The following is a 22,754-nucleotide window of genomic DNA, read 5'->3' as shown; positions in this document are numbered from 1 at the left end:
GGTGTTCCTGAATCGTTTAGATGGAGCCAGTGCCATAAGCTTGGTTTTAGATGTGTTAATACATAGGCCCCTGGAATCACAAAATTGACCCAGAAATTTTTAGAGTCCATTGGGCTTTTTGAAATCAAGAGGGTGTCGTCAGCAAAAAGCAACATGGGGGATTTCTCCCTGCCAGGGTTGGGGCGTCGGCTGGGTCCTCCCTCAAATGGTCTACCACCCCATTAACAAAGAGGGAGAACAAAGTCAGGGCCAAAACGCAACCCTGGCATACCCCTCTATCTACCGCTACCCTGTCTGTCAAGTCACCTTGCCAACCCCACCTGATTCTGGCGTAATTTCCCTCATGTAGGCATTTAATAAAGTCAAGAATCAGACGGGGAGTGCCAAGGTCAGACAGAACCTGCCGAAGCTTGGCACGAGGGACCAGGTCGAAGGCCGTTCTTAAGTTGATAAATATCAAATATAGGTTGCCTTTCTCAATAAGACCTGATCCATCGTGCCAACCCCCACCTAAATCCTGCCTGAAAATGAGAGAGGACATTCTCCTCCTCCATCCACAACCTTAGCCTCGTGAGGAGGACCCTGCCTACCACTTTCTGTACTACATCGATTAGACTAATCGGTCTGTAGTTGGCAGGGTCCTCCCTCTCCCCCTTTTTGTAGATGGTCACTACCTCGGCGCCTTTCCAGGAATCAGGAACAGGGTGGCCAATCGCAATGAGATTCATTACCTGGAGGATGAAAAAGGCCCACCTCCTTTGAGCATACAGTAATAACTCACCAGGGATGCCATCTGGACCCGCCGCATTGCCTGACGCTATGCTTGCAATGGCCGATGACACCTCATTAAACCCAAATAAATCCCCAGCTTTCGGGGTCACTATGGTAGTCAGCTGGGTCTCTTGGTCAAATCATGTACTCCCTACACCTCCAGAATACAAGTCCTGGAAATGGACAAACCATTGGCGGCCTGTAATGTGGTTGGGAAGCGGATCTGCTCCCCGCCTCGTGCTTATATTAATAAGTTCCCAAAATGAGGTAGAGTCCTTCAGCTGTGCAGCAGATTTGAGCTCCTGCCAGTGTGATTCTTCCCACAAGCGCTTTGCTTGTTCTATTGTCCTAGAATAGATCTTTCTAGCTAGGCTAATTTTGGACTGATCTTTTGCCCTAGGGGGCAAAGGATCAGTCTTTTTCCCTGCACAAAGCAGTGTACCACAGATTGGTCGATTGTGGAACGTGGGCTTTCCGGTCCCTATTGTCTTTTTTACGAAAGAACTCACCCAGCTTTCCAATCAATTCCTGGTAGAACGCAGGGAACTTAGAATCCTCAGAATCCTCAGAGATGGTATCAAGTAGATCCAGATCCAGGATCCTCTGCTCAATAAGGTCCCCAATGTTTGCAAGTGTCTCACCCTGATTTGCGACCATATGCCTCCTAAGGCGTCGGTTGCAGTTGGATGGTACTACCTCTCTTGTAGACAGTACCATAGTACTAGCCCTCACAATGGATGTGTTATCCTCCTTTCTTCTAAGTTGCATGGACAAGGGGTTATGGTCACTTTCAAGACTTGGGATAACCTCCATATCAATGAGGTCAGCCCATAGACGTAGATCCAGCAATATGTAATCGATGCAGGAGGGAGAACTAATCCTATTAAATGTATTAGCTCTAGCGGGATCAGAACTGGTCCTGCCGTTGACTGCCCTTAGATTATGCTCTAAGGTCCGGGTATTGCTTTGAATGGCTCTTTGAGTCCATTTCTTTATTGGCGCTACATTGAGTGTTGGGATTGCCCATTTGGTGTCCTCCTCTCCAGTACCCAGGATGTCTTCTTCACTAAGGGGTTCAAAAGTGCAGTTGAAATCACCTGCAACGATGATCCCCACATTAGTATCGATAGCAGACAATTCTAGGTCAAGAACTGTTAGAATGGTTGTCGCTTGGGCACCAGGGGACCCCTAGCATAGACATTAAAGATCTCCAGGTGGGCGGCGTCTTTGTCACCTCTAATTGTCAAATGCAAGATATCCTGGGACGGGGTATTGTGTTTGAAGACGGACCAGTTTAACCCATACTGATCCATACAAGAAGCCCCCCCCAAAGGACGTCCTCTGCCTGAACTAATCGCCGGGATGTAGTGGGTGGAATATCCCGGCAAGTGTAGGGGGACCAAACTCCACGTCTCCTGGAACAAGCAGATGTCATATTTGCCAATGAATTCATTGCATTCTGGAAGAGCTATTTTTTTTGTACCCCTGCTATGTACCAAGAGAGGAGCTGGATCGCCCCTGCATCTTTGTTGGCAGGGTCGACGTTTCTCACTAATAGATCTGGATTATTTTCTATAGTCACCAATACTTCTCCTCCCAGCTCAGGCGAACTAGGACCCGCAGCACTATCTCTCGGTATATAACCCTCGGAGGCCGGGGAAGGATCAGATGGCCAAACACCCTCTAGTCAATCGACTGAACTCAGCCCAGAATCCCTCGTCTCCCGGGCCACTGACCAAAGCTGGAAGCGTCGGATCTGGATAGGGGAGTGCTCAGGCGGGGATGTTCTAAATTCTAATGCCAATAGATTCTCTACAATCATAGGGTCACAAAATTGTATCTCAATGCAGTCTGTCTTGGAATCTACCATTGTAACCCTCCTCACTTTTGCCATATCCTCCCGTATGATGGACCTACAACCCCTTGTGTGTCTCAACCAATGTATTGCTTTATTATGAATAGACTCACTATTTTCAAAGCCCCCATCCCTAGCGAGTCTTGGTACCTGCGTCATATATACTCTCAGAAAAATGTTCTCACAATTCTTAAGGTCTGCTTGTGATCTTGAGCTAGTGACTAGCTTACTCGAGGCAAATTTAAGGGGGGGGCAAGCAGTGAGGGCCTGCACTGGAAGAGGCCTGGCCCATAGGTCGACCCTTATGTTTCCTAGCTCTCACAGAATCAGCATATGTTCTGACGTCAGGTAGGATTTGATTTGGACCCATGGAGCCCTGTGGTCGGTAACCTACTAAAGGGGATAAACTGGTGGGTGGGCCCCTGGGGAACTCTGTTCTCGCCCTTGTAACCACCTTGTTCGGCCCATGGGAGAGGGATGGGGCAGGCCTGCAGGTGGGCCATCCCATCTGGCAATTAGACCCTCGACCCTATCTCTTAGGGATGCCATGCCCTTTTCCAACTCTCTAATCCTATCAAGTAATTCCCTCTTTGTAGACCCACACACAGCACAACCAAGCTCACTTTCCACAGTTAAATTATCATTATTCACAGTTAGTTATCATTATCATTAAGTCCCCCCGGTGATAGTACAGTCACGCCATCAATTTCATGTTCAAGGGCTGCAAACCTGTTTGAACATGGTACCTGGGTGGCTAAAACATGATCCCGGTCTGGGCCCCCGGGGAAATCAACTGTTGTGGCTGGATTAGTAATAGGATTTGGATCGAGACCCTCTTTACACGGAGCTGCTGGACTATGATCTTTACACGCAAGCTGCTAAGGGAGTTTTGTTTAGTAAACATGGAGGGGATTACTCTTTTTTGGGCCAGAGACAGAGCCTCATCAAGTTGACAAGTGTCGCCCGAAGCAGTTTTGGTACTATTGCAACCCAGAACCTCTTCGCAGTCGTTGACTAGTTCTTCTATTCTTGTCAACACACAGTTTGTTGCTGCATGGGGTACCTTCTCACCTTTTTTGCCTTTTTTATTTATGGGTACCTCCCCACCTTCCATAACCTTTCTTTTTCCCATTGCAATCGGGTAACAAGAGAAGCCTCACTACAGGAACAAACACAGTATAACAATAGGTTTGCAATGGGAGCAGTCAGTTAGAGTTCAATAGGCCCAGCTAATAACGGCAGTGATTACAAAGTACCTTTGGAGACTTGTAGAGGCGTGTAGCAGATGACAGAGGAGGGTCCCAGCCCAGCCTCCTCCAGCCTCTGACGGCCACAGACGGCCCGCCCTTTGCCCGGGCTTAGCCCGGCGCCGTCCCGCGTCGCAAGTGGATAAGCGTGGATTCAACCTTCCGGTGGTTTGGGGGAGGGGCGAGCTGTCCCCTGTAGCCCCGCTGTCCTCTGGGCTCTGCAGTCCTTCCACGCAGCAGCGAGTGTCTCCCGCGAAGCGGGAGACGCGAGAGATGATTTACAGACCCCGGGTGGCTTGGGGGAGGGGCGAGCTGTCTCCTGTAGCCCCGCTGTCCTCTGGGCTCTGCAGTCCTTCCACGCAGCAGCGAGTGTCTCCTGCGAAGCGGGGGACACGAGAGATGATTTAAAGACCCCCGGTGGCTTGGGGGGGGGGGCGAGCTGACTTCTGTAGCCCCGCTGTCCTCTGGGCTCTGCAGTCCTTCCACGCAGCAGCGAGTGTCTCCCTGATTACCATATCTGAGTGAACAACTTTGAAAGGGTATGTAACTTGTCTTTGGTCTCTTCTACCTTTTTCTCTAACTCATCCAATTGTATGTCTTTTTCTTGACATTGCCAAACAGGAGGAGTTCCATATTGTAGTGCTCTACCTCCTTCTCTGCCTGTGTACAAGGGTTCGATATCTGCTTAGAGTGACACATTTATCCAAAATTGCATCACCAAAATGGTAAGAAATGTGTGATATTTTGGGTTTCTTGATAACCAAGAGTAATTGAGTTATAGATACCCAAAATTCCTCCTCTGTGTAACAAGCAATTTCACAACCAATAACATTATCTGTGTATACAATCGCAACCAAAGATATAAGGCATGACCATTGGTGGGTTCAGGCATTGGTGGAAGAAGAAGAGATAAACATGGGAAAGCCACAAGGAAAGTGCATATTAAGACTTGTACTGCGTCTTTACCTGCGTACGGCTCTTCGGTGGGTTCCAAACGGGGCGGAGGAGGTTGAGGCAATAAATCTGGGCTGATGGGAGGTGGTAAGCCGTTAAACCACTGGTTTCTCTCTGTGAAATGGCAGAAAGGAATATATATTTGAATAGTGTAAACACATTTTTGTCTACACTATCACATGCAGGAAGGCACAGATTACAAATGTTCTCATCATCTCGCATTGTGTTGTGCACAGTGTGTGCTATGACTCCTTGTTTTGACATCAGAAATACAATACATCTCATTTGTTCCTGTTGAAAGTGTAATCAGTTGTAACTGAGACAACGCTTAGTGCAACTGTAGGATCCAACAGGATCAAATAAATAATTTATGAATTGGGGCCCTAATCAGGTTTCAAAATTAAAAGATACTTCTTAATGTCAGTCAAATGAACCAATAATAATTACATTTTTAAGGTAAATCAAGTTATTTATTTATCACCAAAATATATCAAAAATCAAGAAATTATATACTCAAGTGCACAGGAAACAACCTGATACTGTATGATAAATATTGACAGGAAGGTTTCTCTAAAGATGAGCCCTCATTTGATGCTTCCTGTCTCCCTCCACTGGTTGGTGTTGGGGTTCGTCTATTTGTGCACAAAGGTAGTCTGTTTCATTTGAGGCATGTGTAGAGCTGTCATTCTGGAGTATTGTGAGATAACATAGACTAGTGTACTAGTCAGCAGTGGTTTTGCTGCTAATAAACATTTTTTTGGGGAGCTAAGTTCAATTCAAGTTCACAAAAAGCAGCAGATGAATGTAAGTGTTGAGCAAAAAACCCCAGGTAACATGTTCTAGTACTACCTTCTACGTACTTTATGGATTAGGTGAAACCATAGAAACCATAGGTGTTCCTGGGAAGAGACAGGAGAGGGGCCATTTAGATGTTTATAAACATTCACTAGATCATACCTCTGTGAGTTTTCATATACACTCCAAATTTCTATTTCCTTCTCTCCTACACTCACAGTTGCACAACATGCATTTGCAGTGCATAGGTCCCGCATTCACGCGGGTTTTAGCTATTGGTATTGTAAATGACAATGCCTTTTATTTATGTTTTGGGTTTTAAAACATAAATAAAAAGCCTTCTCATTTACAATACTAATAGCTTAAACTTTCGCAAATGTGAGACCTATTGCATTGCAATAAAGGGCCTTCTCGACAGCTTGTTAGATTGTCAATAGCAGAGAAAGAGACCGGTCTGCGACGTCTTCAAAGTAGTGATAAATAGCGCAGTGAAGAAGATGTGTGAGTGGTGTAAATGACACAGACACAAAGTGTGAAGTGAGAGTTACATATGATCTGCGCTATAAACACTAACAAAGTGCTCCAACACCTTTGGCTCTGTGTTCATACTGTTGCGGCTCAGGAGAAAGAGCGGGACAGGGGCTATTTCCTGCCCTCTCCATGATTTGAGTGTGCAGAGTGGCATTGCGTAATGTCATTGCTTTCTTTGGCCTAATAAAAAACACTCCTGGCTTCACCTCCTGGTGCAGGGTGGGCTGTTCCTTATGGCAGGCATGGAGGGAAGGAGGGAGGGAGGGATAGTCTTGGCTGCAGCTTTGACCTCATACAGTGCACCTGATGTTAATAGTGAGCGAGAGGCACTGAGGTGGTGGCATTGGTATTGGTGGTGGTGGTAATGGTGGTGGTATTGGTGGTGGTGGTATTGGTGGTGCTGGTATTGGTGGTGGTGGAATTGGTGGTGGTGGTGGTGGTGGCATTGATGGTATTGGTGGTGGTGGTACAGGTGGTGGTGGTATTGGTGGGGTATTGGTATTGGTATTGGTATTGGTATTGGTATTGGTGGTGGTATTGGTATTGATGGTGGTGGTGGTGGTACTGGTATTAGTGGTGGTGGTATTGGTGGTGGTGGTGGTATTGGAGTTGATATTGGGGATATTGGTGGTGGTGGTATTGGTAGTAGTGGTGTGATTGGTGGTGATGGTGGTGATGGTGGTATTGTGGTGATGGTGGCACTGGTGGTAGTGGTATTGGTGGTGGGGTACTGGTGCTGGGATTAGTATTGGTGGTGGTGCTATTGGCATTGGTGGTGGTGGTATTGGTGGTATTGGTGGCGGTGGTATTGGTGGTGGTGGTGGTGGTAATGGTGGCATTGTTGGTGGTATTTGTGGTGGTGGTGATATTGGTGGGGGTGGTATTGGTGGTGGTATTGATGGTGGTATTGGTTGTCGTGGTATTGGTGGTGGTGGTATTGATGGTGTTATTGGTGGTGGTGGTAGTATTGGTGGTGGTATTGGTGGTGGTATTGGTGGTGATGATTGTACTGGTGGTGGTGGTATTGGTGGTGGGGTATTGGTGGTGGTAGTGGTATCAGTGGTGGTATTGGTGGTGGTATTGGTGGCTCTAGTATTGGTGGTGGTATTGGTATTGGTATTGGTGGTGCTGCTATTGGTATTGGTGGTAATGGTGGTATTGGTGGTGGTATTGTTGGTGGTGGTATTGTTGGTGGTGGTGTTGGTGGTGATATTGGTATTGATGGTGGTATTAGTATTAGTGGTGGTAGTATTGGTGGTGTTGGTGGTAGTGATGGTATTGGTGGTGGTATTGGTGGTGGTGGTGCTAATGGTGGCATTGGTGGCAGTATTAGTGGTGGTGATGGTATTGGTGGTGGTGTGGGTGGTGGTATAGGTGGTGGTATTGGTATTGGTGGTGATGGTATTGGTGGTGGTGCTGTTATTGCTGGTGGGTGTGGGATTGGTGGTGGTATTGGTGGTGGCATTGGTGGTGGTGTTATTGGTGGTGGTCGTATTGGTGGTGGTGGTACTGGTATTTGTGGTGGTGGTGGTATTGGTGGTGGTATTGGTGGTGGTGGTGGTGGAGGTATTGGTGGTGGTTTTTGTGGTGGAGGTATTGGTAGTGGAGGTGGTATTGGTGGTGGTATTGGTTTTAGTTGTATTGATATTGGTGGTAGTATTGTTATGTTATGTTATGTTATGTTATGTTATGTTATGTTATGTTATGTTATGTTATTTTTATTTGTACCGCGCACAGCTGCCCCAGCAAAGGGGCGTCCTGGCGCTTTGAGAAGGTAAACACAACACAGCATTAAGAGTGGGCAGAAAGGGAAGGAGACACATCAAAGGAACTAAACAAATAAAAAGGTCTTGATAGCCCGTCTAAACTGAAGGAGTTCATCAATGGCCCGGATTTGTGGAGGAAGAGAGTTCCACCAACTAGCCACCAATACCAATACTATTGGTATTGGTATTGGTCTTGACAGTGATGGTGGTGGTATTGCTGGTGGTGGTATTGGTGGGGGTGGTATTGGTGATGGTAGTGGTGGTATTGGTGGTGGTGATATTGGTGGTAGTGGTAGGATTGGTAGTGGTGGTGGTGTTGGTGGTGGTTGCATTGATGGGGTGGTATTGGCGGTGGTGGTATTGGTGGTGGTAGGTTTGGTGGAGCTGGTGGTATTGATTGTGGTGGTATTGGTTTTGGTGGTAGTGGTATTGGTGGTGGTAGTATTGGTGGTGGTGGTGGTATTGGTGGTAATAATGGTGGTGGTGGTAGTATTGGTGGTGGTGGTGGTGGTGGTATTCGTTTTGGTGGTATTGGCATTGGTGGTGGTGGTATTGGTGATGGTATTGGTGGTGGGAGTATTGGTGGTGGTATTGGTGATATTGGTGGTGGGGTATTTGGTAGTGGTGATATTGGTGGTGGGGTATTGGTAGTGGTGGTATTGGTGGTGATGATGGTGGTGTCGTGGTGGTGGTGGTATTGTTGGTAGTGGTAATATTGATGGCATTGTTGATGGTATTGGTGGTATCGGTGGAGGTGGTATTGGTGGTGGTTTTGGTGGTGGTGGTGGTGGTGGTATTGTTGGTGGTGGTGGTATTGGTGGTGGTGGTATTGGTATAGATGGTGATATTGGTGGTGGTGGTGGTGGTATTGGTGCTCATGGTATTGGTGGTGGTGATATTGGTGGTGTATTTGTGGTGGTATTTGTGGTGGTATTGGTGGTGGCATTGGTGGTGGTATTTGTAGAGGGGGTATTGGTATTGATGGTGGTTGTATTGGCAGTGTATTGGTATTGTTGGTGGTGGTACTGGGTTGGTGGTAGTGTTATTGGTGGTAGGGGGTGTTGGTGTTGGAAGTGGTATTGGTGATAGTGGTGATGGAATTGATGATGGTGGTATTGGTGGTGTGGGTATAGGTGGTGATGGTGGTGGTATTGGTGGTGGTGGTATTGGTGGTGATGGAGTTGCTGGTGGTGGTATTGGTGGTGGTGGTATTGATGATATTTGTGGTGGTGGTGTTGGTGGTGTTGGTATTGGTGGTAATGGTGGTGTATTGGTGGTGGTATTGGTGCTGGTGGTATTGGTGCTGGTGGTATAGGTGGTGGTGGTGGTGGTATTGGTGCTGGTGGTATAGGTGGTGGTGGTGGTATTGGTGGTGGTGGTATTGATGATATTTGTGGTGGTGGTGTTGGTGGTATTGGTGGTGTTATTGGTAGTGGTGGTATTGGTTGTGTTGGTGGTGATATTGTTGGAGGTGGTACTGGTGGTGGTGTTGTTGTCAGCTTCAGCCCATTAGCACACAATTATGTGCTACCTGGAATTCACATGAGTTAATTCGCCAATCATTTCTAAATCAATTTTACTTGGGGGGTTTAAACAGACAGGAGATAATGCCAGATAAAGTGATTGAAAGTGAGAACCCGTGTTACAGGGGTGGACGTGCTGCTTAAAAAAACACAAGCGGTTTCAGCTGAAGCAGTGCATGTCCGGCCTTCAGTAAGAGAAACTAAATAAAGTAAATAGTGCTTACAGACTAAATAACATGTCCTGTGTAATAACTGAAATAAAGGGGCCAGTAGCCATGGGTGGTTACAAATGAAGACATGGTCGTACCAAGGAGGGACCAACAAGCCTATTGATGAATCCGAAGGCAGCATTTATGAAAGACAATGAAACAAGCCGTTGAAAAATATGGGCGGAGAGTGGGCGCTTGCTTCTCACCCATACTCTACTGCAGCAGTCTTGCAGAGCGTGCAGTGTACGCACTCTGCCGCTAGGCTATACCTAAAAAACGGTTATAGAAAATGTTTAATTTAGGTGGACAAGTTCAAACGCCCCCATTCACCTGGGAATTCCCCTACTGAGAAAAACAGTGCTAACTCCGATAATGTAAATTTCCTCTAAAATGACTTAAACACAAATATTATCACAGACTTAGATTAGTATGCCTGTGAAACACAAAAAACATTTCTACAAATAGCATGTAAATGATTTGTGTTTAAAAATATCAAAAAAATATTCGTATTTGACACCTAAACGGATGCATAATGGGCATGTTGGATGACACTGAACATCTGTACAGAAAATAACACCTCTTCAAGGCTCTGCTCAGTTGTTGTTCTCCCACCCATAGTAGTGCTTCCCTGGTGAAATCACCTCTACTGGGGACCCACATTAGTAGAGATTGGTGTATGATCGGGGTGGGAAGAAATGCAAAGAAAAATAAGCACTTGCAGCATCAGACAAAAGGCTGAGCTATTTGCTTTGCCACTTGTCCTTCCAATGGCACATGTGTGTGACTCAATATGCATGCACATGCATATCCGGAAGTCTTGCAATGTATTTTCTATCGAGGAAATCCCACTCCAAGATGGACGTAGATCCACATGTTGTGGAGCAAAGTCACCATCATTAATTTGCGCTTAATTAAATGTTAGTTTGTAGCATGCTTAATCATCACTTATATGTGTGCACATGCTATTTTACGCTTATATTTAGTGAAATAAGTGATTAACATGTTTTCTAATACTATACTTACTTACTTAGTTAGAATATGTGCATCTTAACAATAACAGGAGTCAAAACGGGTCTACATGCCCAGCTCCATACTGAAAATAAAACTTTGCATTTCTGCTTGCTGTATATAACTCTCTTTCTGTTTGAGACACCAGTGTCACCACTTTTCATTAAATGCATTTAGCTTACTATGTGATGGTCTTGCTTGTTGCAAAATATTGATTGGACGATGATTTATATCCTAGCGATAATGCTGACCAAGAGACAAGTCTAGCCCCCATAGGACAAAGTGAGCAAAAATGGTAAACAGCAATCGAGCAACGTCTTCTAATAGCATATAAAGGCTTCTTCATGATCAGTGGCGTCTCCTCTGCTATGGCGGTGAAGTGTCGCCCCACTGCTTTTAGCAGTATAAAGAAAAAGGAAATATAAAACGAGAATAACTTTTAGTTATTCTTATAATATGTTTCCTTCCTTTGCAGGCTGTCGGGTGGGCAAGGCAGCTCTGCTGACGGAGCAGGGCAGGAGAGGAGTGGTTTGCCCACTCCGAAGTGCGCAATGACTGTTAGGTTGACGCTTTTGGGGCACCCAAAAAAGTCATGCACACTTTCCCCATTCTCCATGCAGGCTGCATTTCAGTCCAACGCTGGTCAAGCCTATTGGAGCTCTGCACTCCCCTGCTGTCCCATCTGTGTAACGCCAGCGGAGGGCCCCATATCGTGTGTGGAGACCGTGGTGACGGGGCTGAGGCTGGGGATAGCTTGAACGCCACGTATTGCTACCCATCGGCCAGGCGTCGCCCGGTGGATGCGGACGCCTGTGCTATTCACAGGGCTGCTCTTCTACTGGGACTAATGTGGGGAGAGCCTTGCCTTCTGGAGAAGCACTGGTGGTCACTGACCGCGCGGTGGGGTGCACCGCGAGCTGGCCGGAGGCTGCATACCGGAGAGGTTACTCTCGATCGCAGGCGAGGCTTCTGTGTTGGGAACATAATGGAGACCTAGCAGCCCAGTCTCACTCCCTATGAAGAGCGCGCAGCAGATCGTCATGGGCCGCTTATGCAACAACCCTGCTCATGATGTGCCTCCTGGGGGCCAGGCTGGGACATTACTAACAACCCCCGGGTCGACGACTGTGATTAATCCACCTGATATTGCTACCAAACTGGACTCTGTATTAGCAGCAGTGAAACGCATCAGCAGCGCCCTCGATCAGACCCGCACATCCTTGGAAGGCCGCATGGACACTATCACCTCAGATTTCACGCTCCTTCAGGCCTATCGGATCTCCAGCCCCGGTCTCAGAATTGCTCTTCCACACTCCATGATCGGTTGGATCGAGTTTGCACTGTGGAGGATAAGGTGGATGATGCGGAGGGCCGCTTACACTGGAATAATGTGCGCGTAGTCGATCTTCCTGAAGGGGCAGAGGGACGAGACCAGGAGACCTTCACGGAAGCCTGGATGAAGGAGCTCATGCCTCCCGGAACACTCTCCCAGCAATTTATGGTGGAGTAGGCCCACTGCATACCTGCTCGCAGGCCCCCTCCTGGGGCGCACCTTCGCCCCTTCCTATTCCGAGTAATGGACTTCAAGTACCGAGACGTTATACTACAGGAGCTAGGCAAACAACCCGGCCCGAAGGTGCAAAACATCGCAGTTTCTCTCTTTCCTGATTATACGGCTCTGGTGCAAAGTAGACGAGCCACCTCACTGCAGTCAAAAAATCAGCTCCGTGACCTGGACCTTCTCTACTCCTTGCTCTTCCTGGCCTGCTTGCGCGTTATCAAGGATGGCTCTACAAAATACTTTGACTCCCCCGCTGAGACATGGGACTGGCTTGAGGAACAGGGTCTAGCATCGTCACCCAAATCATCTGACGAGTCCCGGCTCAGCGAACGTCCTCGTGTAAGGTTACGCTGAGGGGGCAGGGCCAAGATCACGGGACATACAGTGACCGTCCCAAGTCCTGACCAAAATAGGAATGGAACGTCAGGGGGCTCTGAGATTGCAGCTCTCCAGCCCTCCAGATCTCCATCTCCGGCAGGCTCTGCTACCTCTCCAGATCCACATCGGAATGGTCCTTAGATGCGGATTTCCCCACACTTCAAGGTGTCACCCCACAAACAGCAGATGGCATTATTTGATATTTAATCTACATCAAGGACAGACTGTTGCACGGATCCAAGACAAGCTTGTTTGTTATTTGCCTTTTGTAATATGCCTCCCCATTCCCCCCCTTTTTCACGTGCTTTCTTAGAGGTATTTGAAAGGGACAGATTATGCCTTGCTTGCTTCCCTCCACAGGTTCCCTTATCTCCCTCGAGGTCCTGACATTACACTGACTTGTGACCTGTATGCACGTAAAAACACCTTCGTTTTTCTGTGATACTTCGATGGGGACGGGCCTTACACTGTCTTCTCCCATCAGTTGGTCACACTCTCCTCCCCCCCCGAAGTCAAACAACGACGACAGTTCCGTAGTCATGACTTGGCGCGATTGTTTGGGTAGGTCCTCATGTTGGGGTACCGCTCTTTTCCAGTTACAAGGTTGCTTACGCTCTCACCCTATTACTTTTCTCCCCTATATGAGTTGCTAATCCTGCAGAACTGCAAACTCCCCGTCCTCCCTGTCCAATGGAACTCCCCCATGCAGTGGGTCCCACAGCACCCGGACTGGGTACACTAACTTTAATTGCCTTGATGACAGACCTTAACCTCCTCACTTGGAATGTCAAGGGCATCCAGACACCTTCCAAGCGATACGCCATTTATGCCTATTTGCAGCATCATAAGACCAGTATTGCATTTTTACAGGAGACACATCTGACAGCCTTGGAAGCCACCCGCTTGCACCGATGTTGGCGTGGCCATATATATAGCACCAATTTCTTGTCCATGGTTAGAGGTGTGATGATATGGGTTAAGGTAAGGGTCCCATGGGAAGAAAAGGAAGTTCTGACAGACATAATAGGGTGGTACGTCCTGATAAGTGGCAGACTGAACGGCCAACCAATTTTATTGGGTTCCCTATACACCCCCAATGTTGCCTAGGGCAACTTCCTGAGTGATATCTCAGAGATTTTGCTCCAATGGAGAGCCATTGTTTGGTTCCTGGGGGGGATTTTAATGCAGTGCTCAATGGCTCCTCCCCCCCCCCTCACTAGTACTGCAGCCTCCTCCAATACTCACCTTTTAAACACATGGTTAGGTAACTGGGCTGTCTCAGATGTTTGGTGGGAACGACACCCTCACGCCAGAGTATACTCCTTCTATTCCCCAGTCCATAAGCTACATGTGTGCCTTGACCGTAGACTCTCATGCGTAGCCCTCCTCCCTTTGAAATAAGCGATGGACTATCTTGGTCAGACCCACTCAGATCATAATCCCTTGCTGATGCACCTGGCCTGGGGAGCGCCACCTCCTCCGGTTCCGACCTGGAACCTACAGACCGCAGCTTTGGAAGACCCCCTCTTACGAGGCTCACTGGAGTCTGCAATAGCTACCTATTTTGTACTTCATACCGGTTCCACAGACTCGATCCTCACTGAATGGTAGGCTTTCAAAGTGGTGATTAGGGGCCAGACTTGGAGCATTCGCAGGCAGTTAGACACCTCACTGACCTGCATTGAGGACCGGTTACTCCAACTCGAGTTACAGGTTGTCACCAACCCAACACAGCAGCAGCACCTCAATGATGCCCGTACCGAACGGGAGACACTTCTAGACCGCCTACGCTGCCATAACTATTTGGCACATTCGTTCCGCTCCCACTCAACTGCAGACCAAGCCGGGACTGGCCTACTTGATTAGACAGGAACATCCCCAGGGACCCATACATTTCCTCCTTGACGACCTCTTTCGAGAACACAATAATCAGGGAGACATTCTCTCGCTGATGACTGACCATTATACCTGCCTCTATGACACCACCCTGACAGGTAACCCTCATGACGTGAGATCCTTTCTGGACACAGTGGAGTTACCTACTCTATCATTGAATCAGACCCTCGAGCTGGACACTCCTATAGAAGAAGACGAAATACGGGGTGCCTTGTCCTCGGGTAAGACTCCGGGACCCGATGGACTCCCAACGGAATTTTTCAAAATGGATGCGGAACATTTGGTACCGCAACTGCACTCGTTGTTCCTGGAGGCAATCTTGGGGGGGATTCTGCCTCCATCCATGCAAACAGCTAATGTGGTGTCTTTGTTGAAACCAGGTAAGGACTCCGCATCTCCTTGCTCCTACCGGCCGATTGCTATCTTGAACTCGGATTATAAGATCCTGGCGAAGGTCTTGGCCCATCGGCTAGCCCTGCTAATCCCTGATCTGGTACATTCTGACCAGAATGGATTCATCCCACAGCGTAACACGGCCCAGAACCTATGCCGCTACTTTCGGGTGGCGGAATATGCCCCAACCATCTGGCCGCGCTCCGGTTGCATGATATGAGACCTAGAGAAGGCATTTGATTCACTGACCTGGAATTTCCTCTTTGCAGCCCTGACACGCTTTGGGGTTGGTCCCTACTTCCTCGGCTTAGTACGGTTGTTATACTGTAATCTATCAGTTAGGGTTCGAACAGGCCCATATCTTTCTGATCTGGTTCAAGTACGGCGAGGGACACGGCAGGGGTGCCCGTTATCCTCGTTACTATTTGCGTTAGCAGTGAAGCCGCTGGCGGCTCATGTCTGCACTCACGTGGTTATGGGGATCGAACTAGGTGATAGCATACACACCATTTCGCTTTACGCGGATGACCTAATAATATATGCCAGGAACCTTCATGATATTCCTCCTTCCCTTGACTGAGCCCTTAGTCGTTTTGCATGTGCTTCCGGGCTGAAAGTCAACCCGACGAAGTCTATACTCTCCCCTTTCTGAGGGGACACCCCGGATCTGGGCTACAGACTTGGGGGCCCGCCAGTGGCCTGGTGCACTAATCCTTTTTGTTTACTAGGAGTCCAGTTCTAGCGCGCCAGAGCTGATCCCCTCGACAGAAACGTTGTCTGCGCTACTACGGTGATTCGGTCTCAGATGGGGTTCTGGCAAACCATCCCCGTGGCAATATCTGGCAGAAACGCCCTGGTTAAGATGGTGGTTCTCCCCCGTCTCCTATATTATTTTGCAACTCTACCCCGCATCATCTCACCCTCTTTCTTTAAGCAATGGGAAGGAGTAGTACAGGATTTTATATGGGGAGCCTCACGCCATACAGTATCCATGGGAATGATTTACCTGCCCACTGAGTTGGGTGGCCTTGCGGTACCCAATTTCGAACATTACTACCTGGAACACTCTCCCTACCAGCCTACGTTAGACTCAGGACCTGCTGGACTTCAGAAGACTTCTCAAGACCTGGATCTTCAATCAGTAGTGCCCCCCCAGTGCCTTGAGACCCTCACGGGTATGTAGCGCGCTTTAGAAATGCATTGATTGATTGATTGATTGATTGATTGATTGATTGATTGATTGATTGATTGACTACCTGGCCTCCCAACTGCAGTGGATAGCCGGATGGATGTCCTCCCGTTATTTACAAGACACGACCTCCATGCAACCTTCGCTACTGCTGGTAACCCTACTCCAGATTTTCCAACCTTGCTTTGCACTTGGACCCCCAAGATGTTCTTCTCCTCAATGTCGCACACAAATGCTTCCGGAAGTGTCTTTTCCTCCCTAGGAACACCACCCAATACATACCAGCCATCCCGCTATTTGGAACTCCACGGGGTGACAGCTACACGACAGCGGCAGAGTTACATCTCTGGTCCTCGGAGGGGATACAGGATGTGGAGCACCTCTTCCAAGAAGGCGCTCTCATCCCATTCCAAGAACTCATAGCAGGGGAGAATATACATCCTGGGCAGATCCTACTACACAGAACACTCATAGCTATGTTAACATCCAAATTGGGAGCGCTTGCCCAGGAACCTCCCTTACATCACACACTGCAGTATCTACATGTGATGGGGAGAGGGAAACACGTCACGCGAATGGTCCGCATCTTCACTCAGACAGCACACGGAAACAGATCACACCTGACTCCGACTTCGCTGGGAGGGGGCACAGGGTAGAGCGTTTACAGATAGGGAATGGTTGGCTGTTCATGGCGGCCCCACCAGCATCCCCCGGAATCAACGATTTCAACAGATACAATTTTTCATACTCCATCAGGCCTACCTTACCCTAGCCCACATCAACAGGTACTTCCTCCGCGTAAATGTGGCTTGTCCCAGATGCTGACAATTGGATGCTGACCTAATACATATGCTTTGGGGGTGTCCAGTCCTGAATGACTAGTGGAACACGGTGACCCCTACTCTCGTGAGCTGCACCTCCCACACCATTCCCCTGACCTGGGAAGCCGATGTGTTACACCTCTTCAGTAGAAACAAGAAATACAGAGCTGCTACGCTGTTTCTAGATCTCGGTCTCATAACAGTTAAACGCTTGCTTACCAAGCGATGGAAATCCCCCCGGCCGCTGCACCCTCTTTCCTGGCACAGTTCCTTACTCAATTGGGTGAGGGCGGAGGGTGCAGTATTACACAGAGAGGACCTGCTTGGCACACGTATGTTTCCCCGGCACCCCAATGGGATGAGATGGTTTCCAGACTTTCGGGGACAAACACAGATACGAGATTCCCAATTGCATCACAGAGACTCATCACAACCCCCCCCCCCCCCCCTTCGCTGACGTAAATGTGGAACACCACCGACACTCGGAAAGTCACCGCCCCAGTGCCACGGGCTCCTGGCACCATTGAGACTCGGAGGTGTCTGAGGCCTTCTAGCAAATTTAGATAAGGCGGCAGGTCTTACACGACTCTACCTTGTCCTTCCTTCGCTTTCGCTGTCCTCATTTTGTTGCACCCTATGTCCCAGGTTATGTTTGATCGGTACTGTTCCTAAACTACTCGCATATTATCTGATGTATAGATTTAGCAGCACTATTTTGTCCTCCTTGAGATATTGCCACAAGATTGGTAATAATTAACTCAATCCTGTATTTGCACTGTTATGTCGTCTCTAGACACAGTGTACCTTGCTACTGGCAATTAATTCTCGCTCCCCCATTTTTTTTCCCGTCTGTGACATGAATGTTGCTTTGATTGTAAGGTTTTACTGAGCGATGTGCAAAACAAACAAAAATTGGTTAATAAAAATGATTTAAACAAAAAAATTAAATATGAGCTAATGGATGGCAGGGCTTTGAGATTACCAACTGCTATTCCTCAGATTGATATCCTCTCATCAGAAAGGAGGGTAATGTTCAGAATAATATGTCAAAGGTAGAAGAACTGACTGACCTGAAAACCACACGATCGAACACTATTCAAGAGCAGACCCGAAAAACAATGAAGGAACTGGTAATTTGAGAGTTTGAAAAGGAAGGCATAGAACCATATCAAAGTCTGAATTTAAACAGTGAAAAGTAGTAGATGAAACAATCGTGAATGGAAGTGGCTCTGAAATGGAGTAACTTTCAGAAAGTCCAGGTGAGGACACAGCTCTCAAAGATAGCGTACAGAAACAACTATTCCCAGAATGGAATCAGGCTCCTTCTGAAGTTGGCTCTGATAACACATAATGCAAATGTAGATTAAGGGAGATACAGAAAACCCCATAAAGATTTTTTATATGGACTTCCATTTCTAATGCACATGACATAATACTGACTGAGAATGACTATGCACCAGTCTTTATCATAGAATGCCCTGGTTGTTTCTCACAGCGTGCTGTGTACTGGTTACTTAGGGATTTCTTTTAATGAGGGTTGGCAAAACGTGCACCTGACCTATAAAACAATAAAACTGGGTTGGGATAAAGAGGCCAATTCTAATCGCATACTCTTACTAAATTAACCACAATTTCAAAAGCAGGAGCCCATTATGACATAAGGTAAGAGGTCTACAGACGAAATATCGATAGCTCTCCTATACCAGGGAGTTCTTATCTACTGCTTGTCCATCATGGGCACACAAATGTTAACATGACCGAAACCAGATGGTACCCACTGCTTGGTCATGGACTATCACAGATTGAGCCATCATACCCAAAGACAGGCTGTAAACGATGCGCAAGTTTAATGACTAATTTACCAAGAAAGACATATAAGGCAGCAATTCTAATTCCAATAGGGGTTTCTCCCAACTATTGTCAGCAATCCTGTATCACAATCCGTGATGGCTATTACATTTGAAGGTCATGAAGGCTGCTTTACAAGATTCTATCAGGGGTACAATGGAAAGCCTACAGAAAGAGACAGAAGTTGTTTCCAGAATATATGACAGTATTCATAACATGTTGTAGTCGGGAATATTGAGGATAGAATATTAAATGCCTACACTATTGTGACCAAAATATCACACACCAAAATATTGCGGAAGTAATTGCCTATAGGTAAATATAGATTTTCCATTCTTTAGATAATCAATGTGCAAAGATATGGAGTTAGGTACAGAAAATGTACATACTACCTATATTTTAGCCCTCGATAATTTGGTCACAATATTATGGTCACTCAATAATTAACCACCGATATTTCTGAAATACCTCTAGATAACATGTATATCAAAGATAATAAGTTAAAACTCCATTGGAAAAAGGTGGATAAAGTAGTACATTTCCGGAAAATCAAGCTTTAACATCAATTAAAAAAACTAATAGTACATATTCTAGCACCATCCTCTTAGTGTACAAACTTTCAAGCGAAATATAGGGATCAGCATACAATTTCCTAGAGAAATGTGCTGCACTGTGGTCCTCTGCTAACCTATAGAATATCCAAGCCTTTATTGGTTTCTTGAATTTTGACTGCACATATCCTCCTCCCTATGCAGCAGATGCTTCACAATTTATTGACTAATGTCCACAGCCAAGAAAGGGAATGGCCAAAATAGGACTCCGTGGTCTTGGAGGGTAAACATACTGACAGACTGGAATCACAGTATGCAGGAAATGTAGCTATTGGTATAATATTCAACACCACTGCTTGAACTTATATCCTACGAAGTGACCATGAGCATCACCTCTGTAACAGATAAAGTATAGGTGACAAAGTTCTCCTTTTTGCCCTGATCCCCCCCATTTTGTGACTGATACTGGTGGCAACTAACTGTGACTGTGCCCTGGGCTTATATGCCCAGGCCCAGGTCTAGTGCTCTAATTAAAAAATGTTATATGGCAATTAGGTGCAATAACAATTGGCACTGACAACCTACCAGACAACCTACTTGTAAGTCCCTAGTGTATGGTAGGGCATGTAGGTTTAGAGGACCAAGAGCTTTGAGAACTTCAGTATTCTCGGCTGTGTTGCCTGCTGTCATTTTAAATATCAGTCTTGATTTGCAAGCTGCTTTTAAACTGACATTATTAGTAAATACGACTTTGGATTTGAAGGTCCTGCCAAAGTGGCAATCTACCTTATTTTTACACATGTCACCCCATGTTCTCCCTTAGGTGCCCCTGTGGTAGGTTACCATGCCCTGGTGAGGGAAAACCTACCAATTTCGTTTTTCCCCATTGTAGTATTTTAACTTCATAGGCTAACATGGGAATACTGTAATAAAGAGTAACTATTGAAAGGGTGAGCTAAAATAATATTTTAATAACTTAAAAGATTGGTAATGATAAATCCAACAACTTGTTCCTGTTCAGTTTATCATAACTAATACATAAAATAAGTTATTGAAATTTCTTTTCTATGAGCCACAATCCAGTCTTTTTGCAACCTCTCCTGATTGGTCAGCAACAGGCTAGCACACTTCTTTGATGACTTCATCAGTGTCCTGCATAGAGACAGATGGTATCTGGTAGGTTGACCGCTTCCTGTACCCCCTCACCCCCCAAATCTTTCAGGAGGTCTGGAAGGGGAGTGTCAAGGGAAATGAGCCACACCAGTTGGTTGGCTTAGCCAGTTCTTACTCCCAAGGAGAGAAATTCTCCATCATGAATGTTAGAGTACAGTGCTTTGTTGGACAAGAATATGCCATACTTTGGAAAAAGCTGTACCTGCACCCTATTGGTCAGGGTTGAAACCCTACTTGTCGTCCCAGAACATCGAATAAATATGTGATAGCTGCATGGCAACTCAGATTTGCTGCCTGAAACTACAAGGAGACGAAGGACTGCACTGCTGGAACCCTGGTCTGCACCCAAAATGATTGCACTTCGAAGAACTATTCCTGCTGTACATTTGGAGCTACAGCCGTGAGGATTTTACTTTGCTTCAAAAAGTATTAGGATTGGACTTTGTGAAAGCAACAGGATAACATAGCTCACCTGCAATATCTCCCTCACGGAGTCCCTGGTTTGGAGTGTGTCCACTGGACTTTTAAGAGTTTTGGCTTGAATGGTTTCATTTTCTCATCAATTGAAAACATCCAGCTGAAAATGAGTGTGCTTCAGCTGACAGAGCTGGTTTGCTACTCCTTTAGTTTTCATTATTATCCCTTATATAGCTCCCCTTTAATTTATTTTCTTCTTCTCTTTTTATTTTAATATTTCTTAAGATGAGACTACAGCCCTCCAAGCAGTGCTAACGGGTCACTTGCTTGCCACTTATTTCTTCCGCAGATCACCACCTATCACATGGCCACTTCCTCTAAACCAGGAGGCCATTATGGAAGGCTGTTGTCTATAGTGTATCAATGTTTTACTATTCCAAAAAGGTCAACACATTTGGTTCCAAATGTGCCAGCCGTGTTTGAACTTGAAAACAATTATAGATTATATACAATAGATCTGCAAGACGGACAGATGCTGCTATGGTTAATTTCGTTATTGCATGCACATGCCACTGTGTTTAAGTGGTAGCAGATTTTTTTTTACTTGCATTTTTGTGCATATGTTGTGGATTTGTGTGTGTTTTATTGCAATGGGGTCAGAAAGTGAATGCAAGAATGAGTCAGTGTATGGATGAATAAATGCATAGGTGCAAGGATGAGTGACAGAGTGCATGGTGATGCACAGTATTAGATAAAGGGGCGGGAGTGCAGCAGAAATATCTCAGTGACTGCCAGCCAGTCAGCACAGCAAATTCACAAATCCTCCATGGAATTATGAGTACTCAATAGTTGATCGGATAACACAATGCCCTGCATTTATTTGTGAATCCATAGAGGGTTTCCAGATTAATGAACCGGATATCTCTAACATCTTCATGCTCAAACCACAAAACCTTTTAAACAGTAATTACTCGAATACTACTGCATGGATTTATACCAAGCCAAACAAAGGCATTTCCTTGAGGAAAGCTCTACTGTTACGCCAGGTTTTGTGTTATTCCATTCAGCTATTTTGTTGAGTAGCAAAGAATCATATTTATTTATTTATTTTATTTTTGTCATTTATAAAGCGCGAACAATTACCCGCAGGCGTCTCGGCGCTAAACAATTCGCATAACTTCAAGTCAGTATTAAAAAGCTCCTGAGGAATTTTATGAATGTTATTGATCAAAAAGCCATGTCTTTAGATGTTTGCGGAACTGGAGAAGTGAGGGGCTTAGCCTAATGTTTTGAGGCAGAGTGTTCCATAATTTGGGTGCAGCCACTAAAAAGCGGCGGTCACCCCAAGACACTGTTTTGGATCGTGGGATCACTAACTGGTTTAGGGTGGTGGAACAAAGCTGTCTACAAGGTTTGTAGGGTTTCAGTTGGTCCTTCAGAAAGTGAGGTCATTGATAGTTGAGTGCCATATACACTATACATAGTGATTTAAACTTAATTCTGTTCCGGATCGTCAACCAGTGGTATTCTTTAATGGTATCGGATATGGCCGCGAATTTAGGCGTTCCAGAGAGCAGTCGTGCTGCGGCGTTCTGTATTGCCTGTAACTTCATCGTGACCCTAACGTGGGCATTAAGGAATAGGCCGCTGCAAAAATCGAGGGACTAAGGAGCTGACCAGTGTTTTGGTTGCTGCCTCTGGGAGGAATGGGCTGATTTTCCTAATCATTCTAAGTTTGTGGTGGGCTGTGGTTGCTACTTTATTTGCGTGATCCAGAAAGTTAAGACCATCGTCAAAAATTACTCCCAAATTCCTGACCTTAGCTGTCGGACTGGGGGGTGTTCCAAAGGCTGGTGGCCTTTGAAGTT

The 22,754-nt window shown here is 46.4% G+C and overlaps 1 protein-coding gene across 4 annotated transcripts in view; it reads right to left on the bottom strand.

Moving 5' to 3' along the window:
* The window catches only part of SSC5D (scavenger receptor cysteine rich family member with 5 domains), a 315,500-nt gene that overhangs the window by 63,651 nt on the left and 229,095 nt on the right, over positions 1 to 22,754 (bottom strand). For all 4 annotated transcript variants that reach the window (XM_086930468.1, XM_086930471.1, XM_086930469.1 and 1 more), the window contains one exon: positions 4,840 to 4,941. In XM_086930468.1, coding sequence (XP_086786594.1) covers positions 4,840 to 4,941 — 102 coding nt within the window. The remainder of the gene's footprint in view (positions 1 to 4,839; positions 4,942 to 22,754) is intronic.

The sequence above is a fragment of the Lissotriton vulgaris genome, chromosome 7 (genome assembly GCF_964263255.1).
Source record: "Lissotriton vulgaris chromosome 7, aLisVul1.2, whole genome shotgun sequence".
NCBI classification, from domain to species: domain Eukaryota; kingdom Metazoa; phylum Chordata; class Amphibia; order Caudata; family Salamandridae; genus Lissotriton; species Lissotriton vulgaris.
This window is presented reverse-complemented; position numbering and strand designations above follow the sequence as displayed.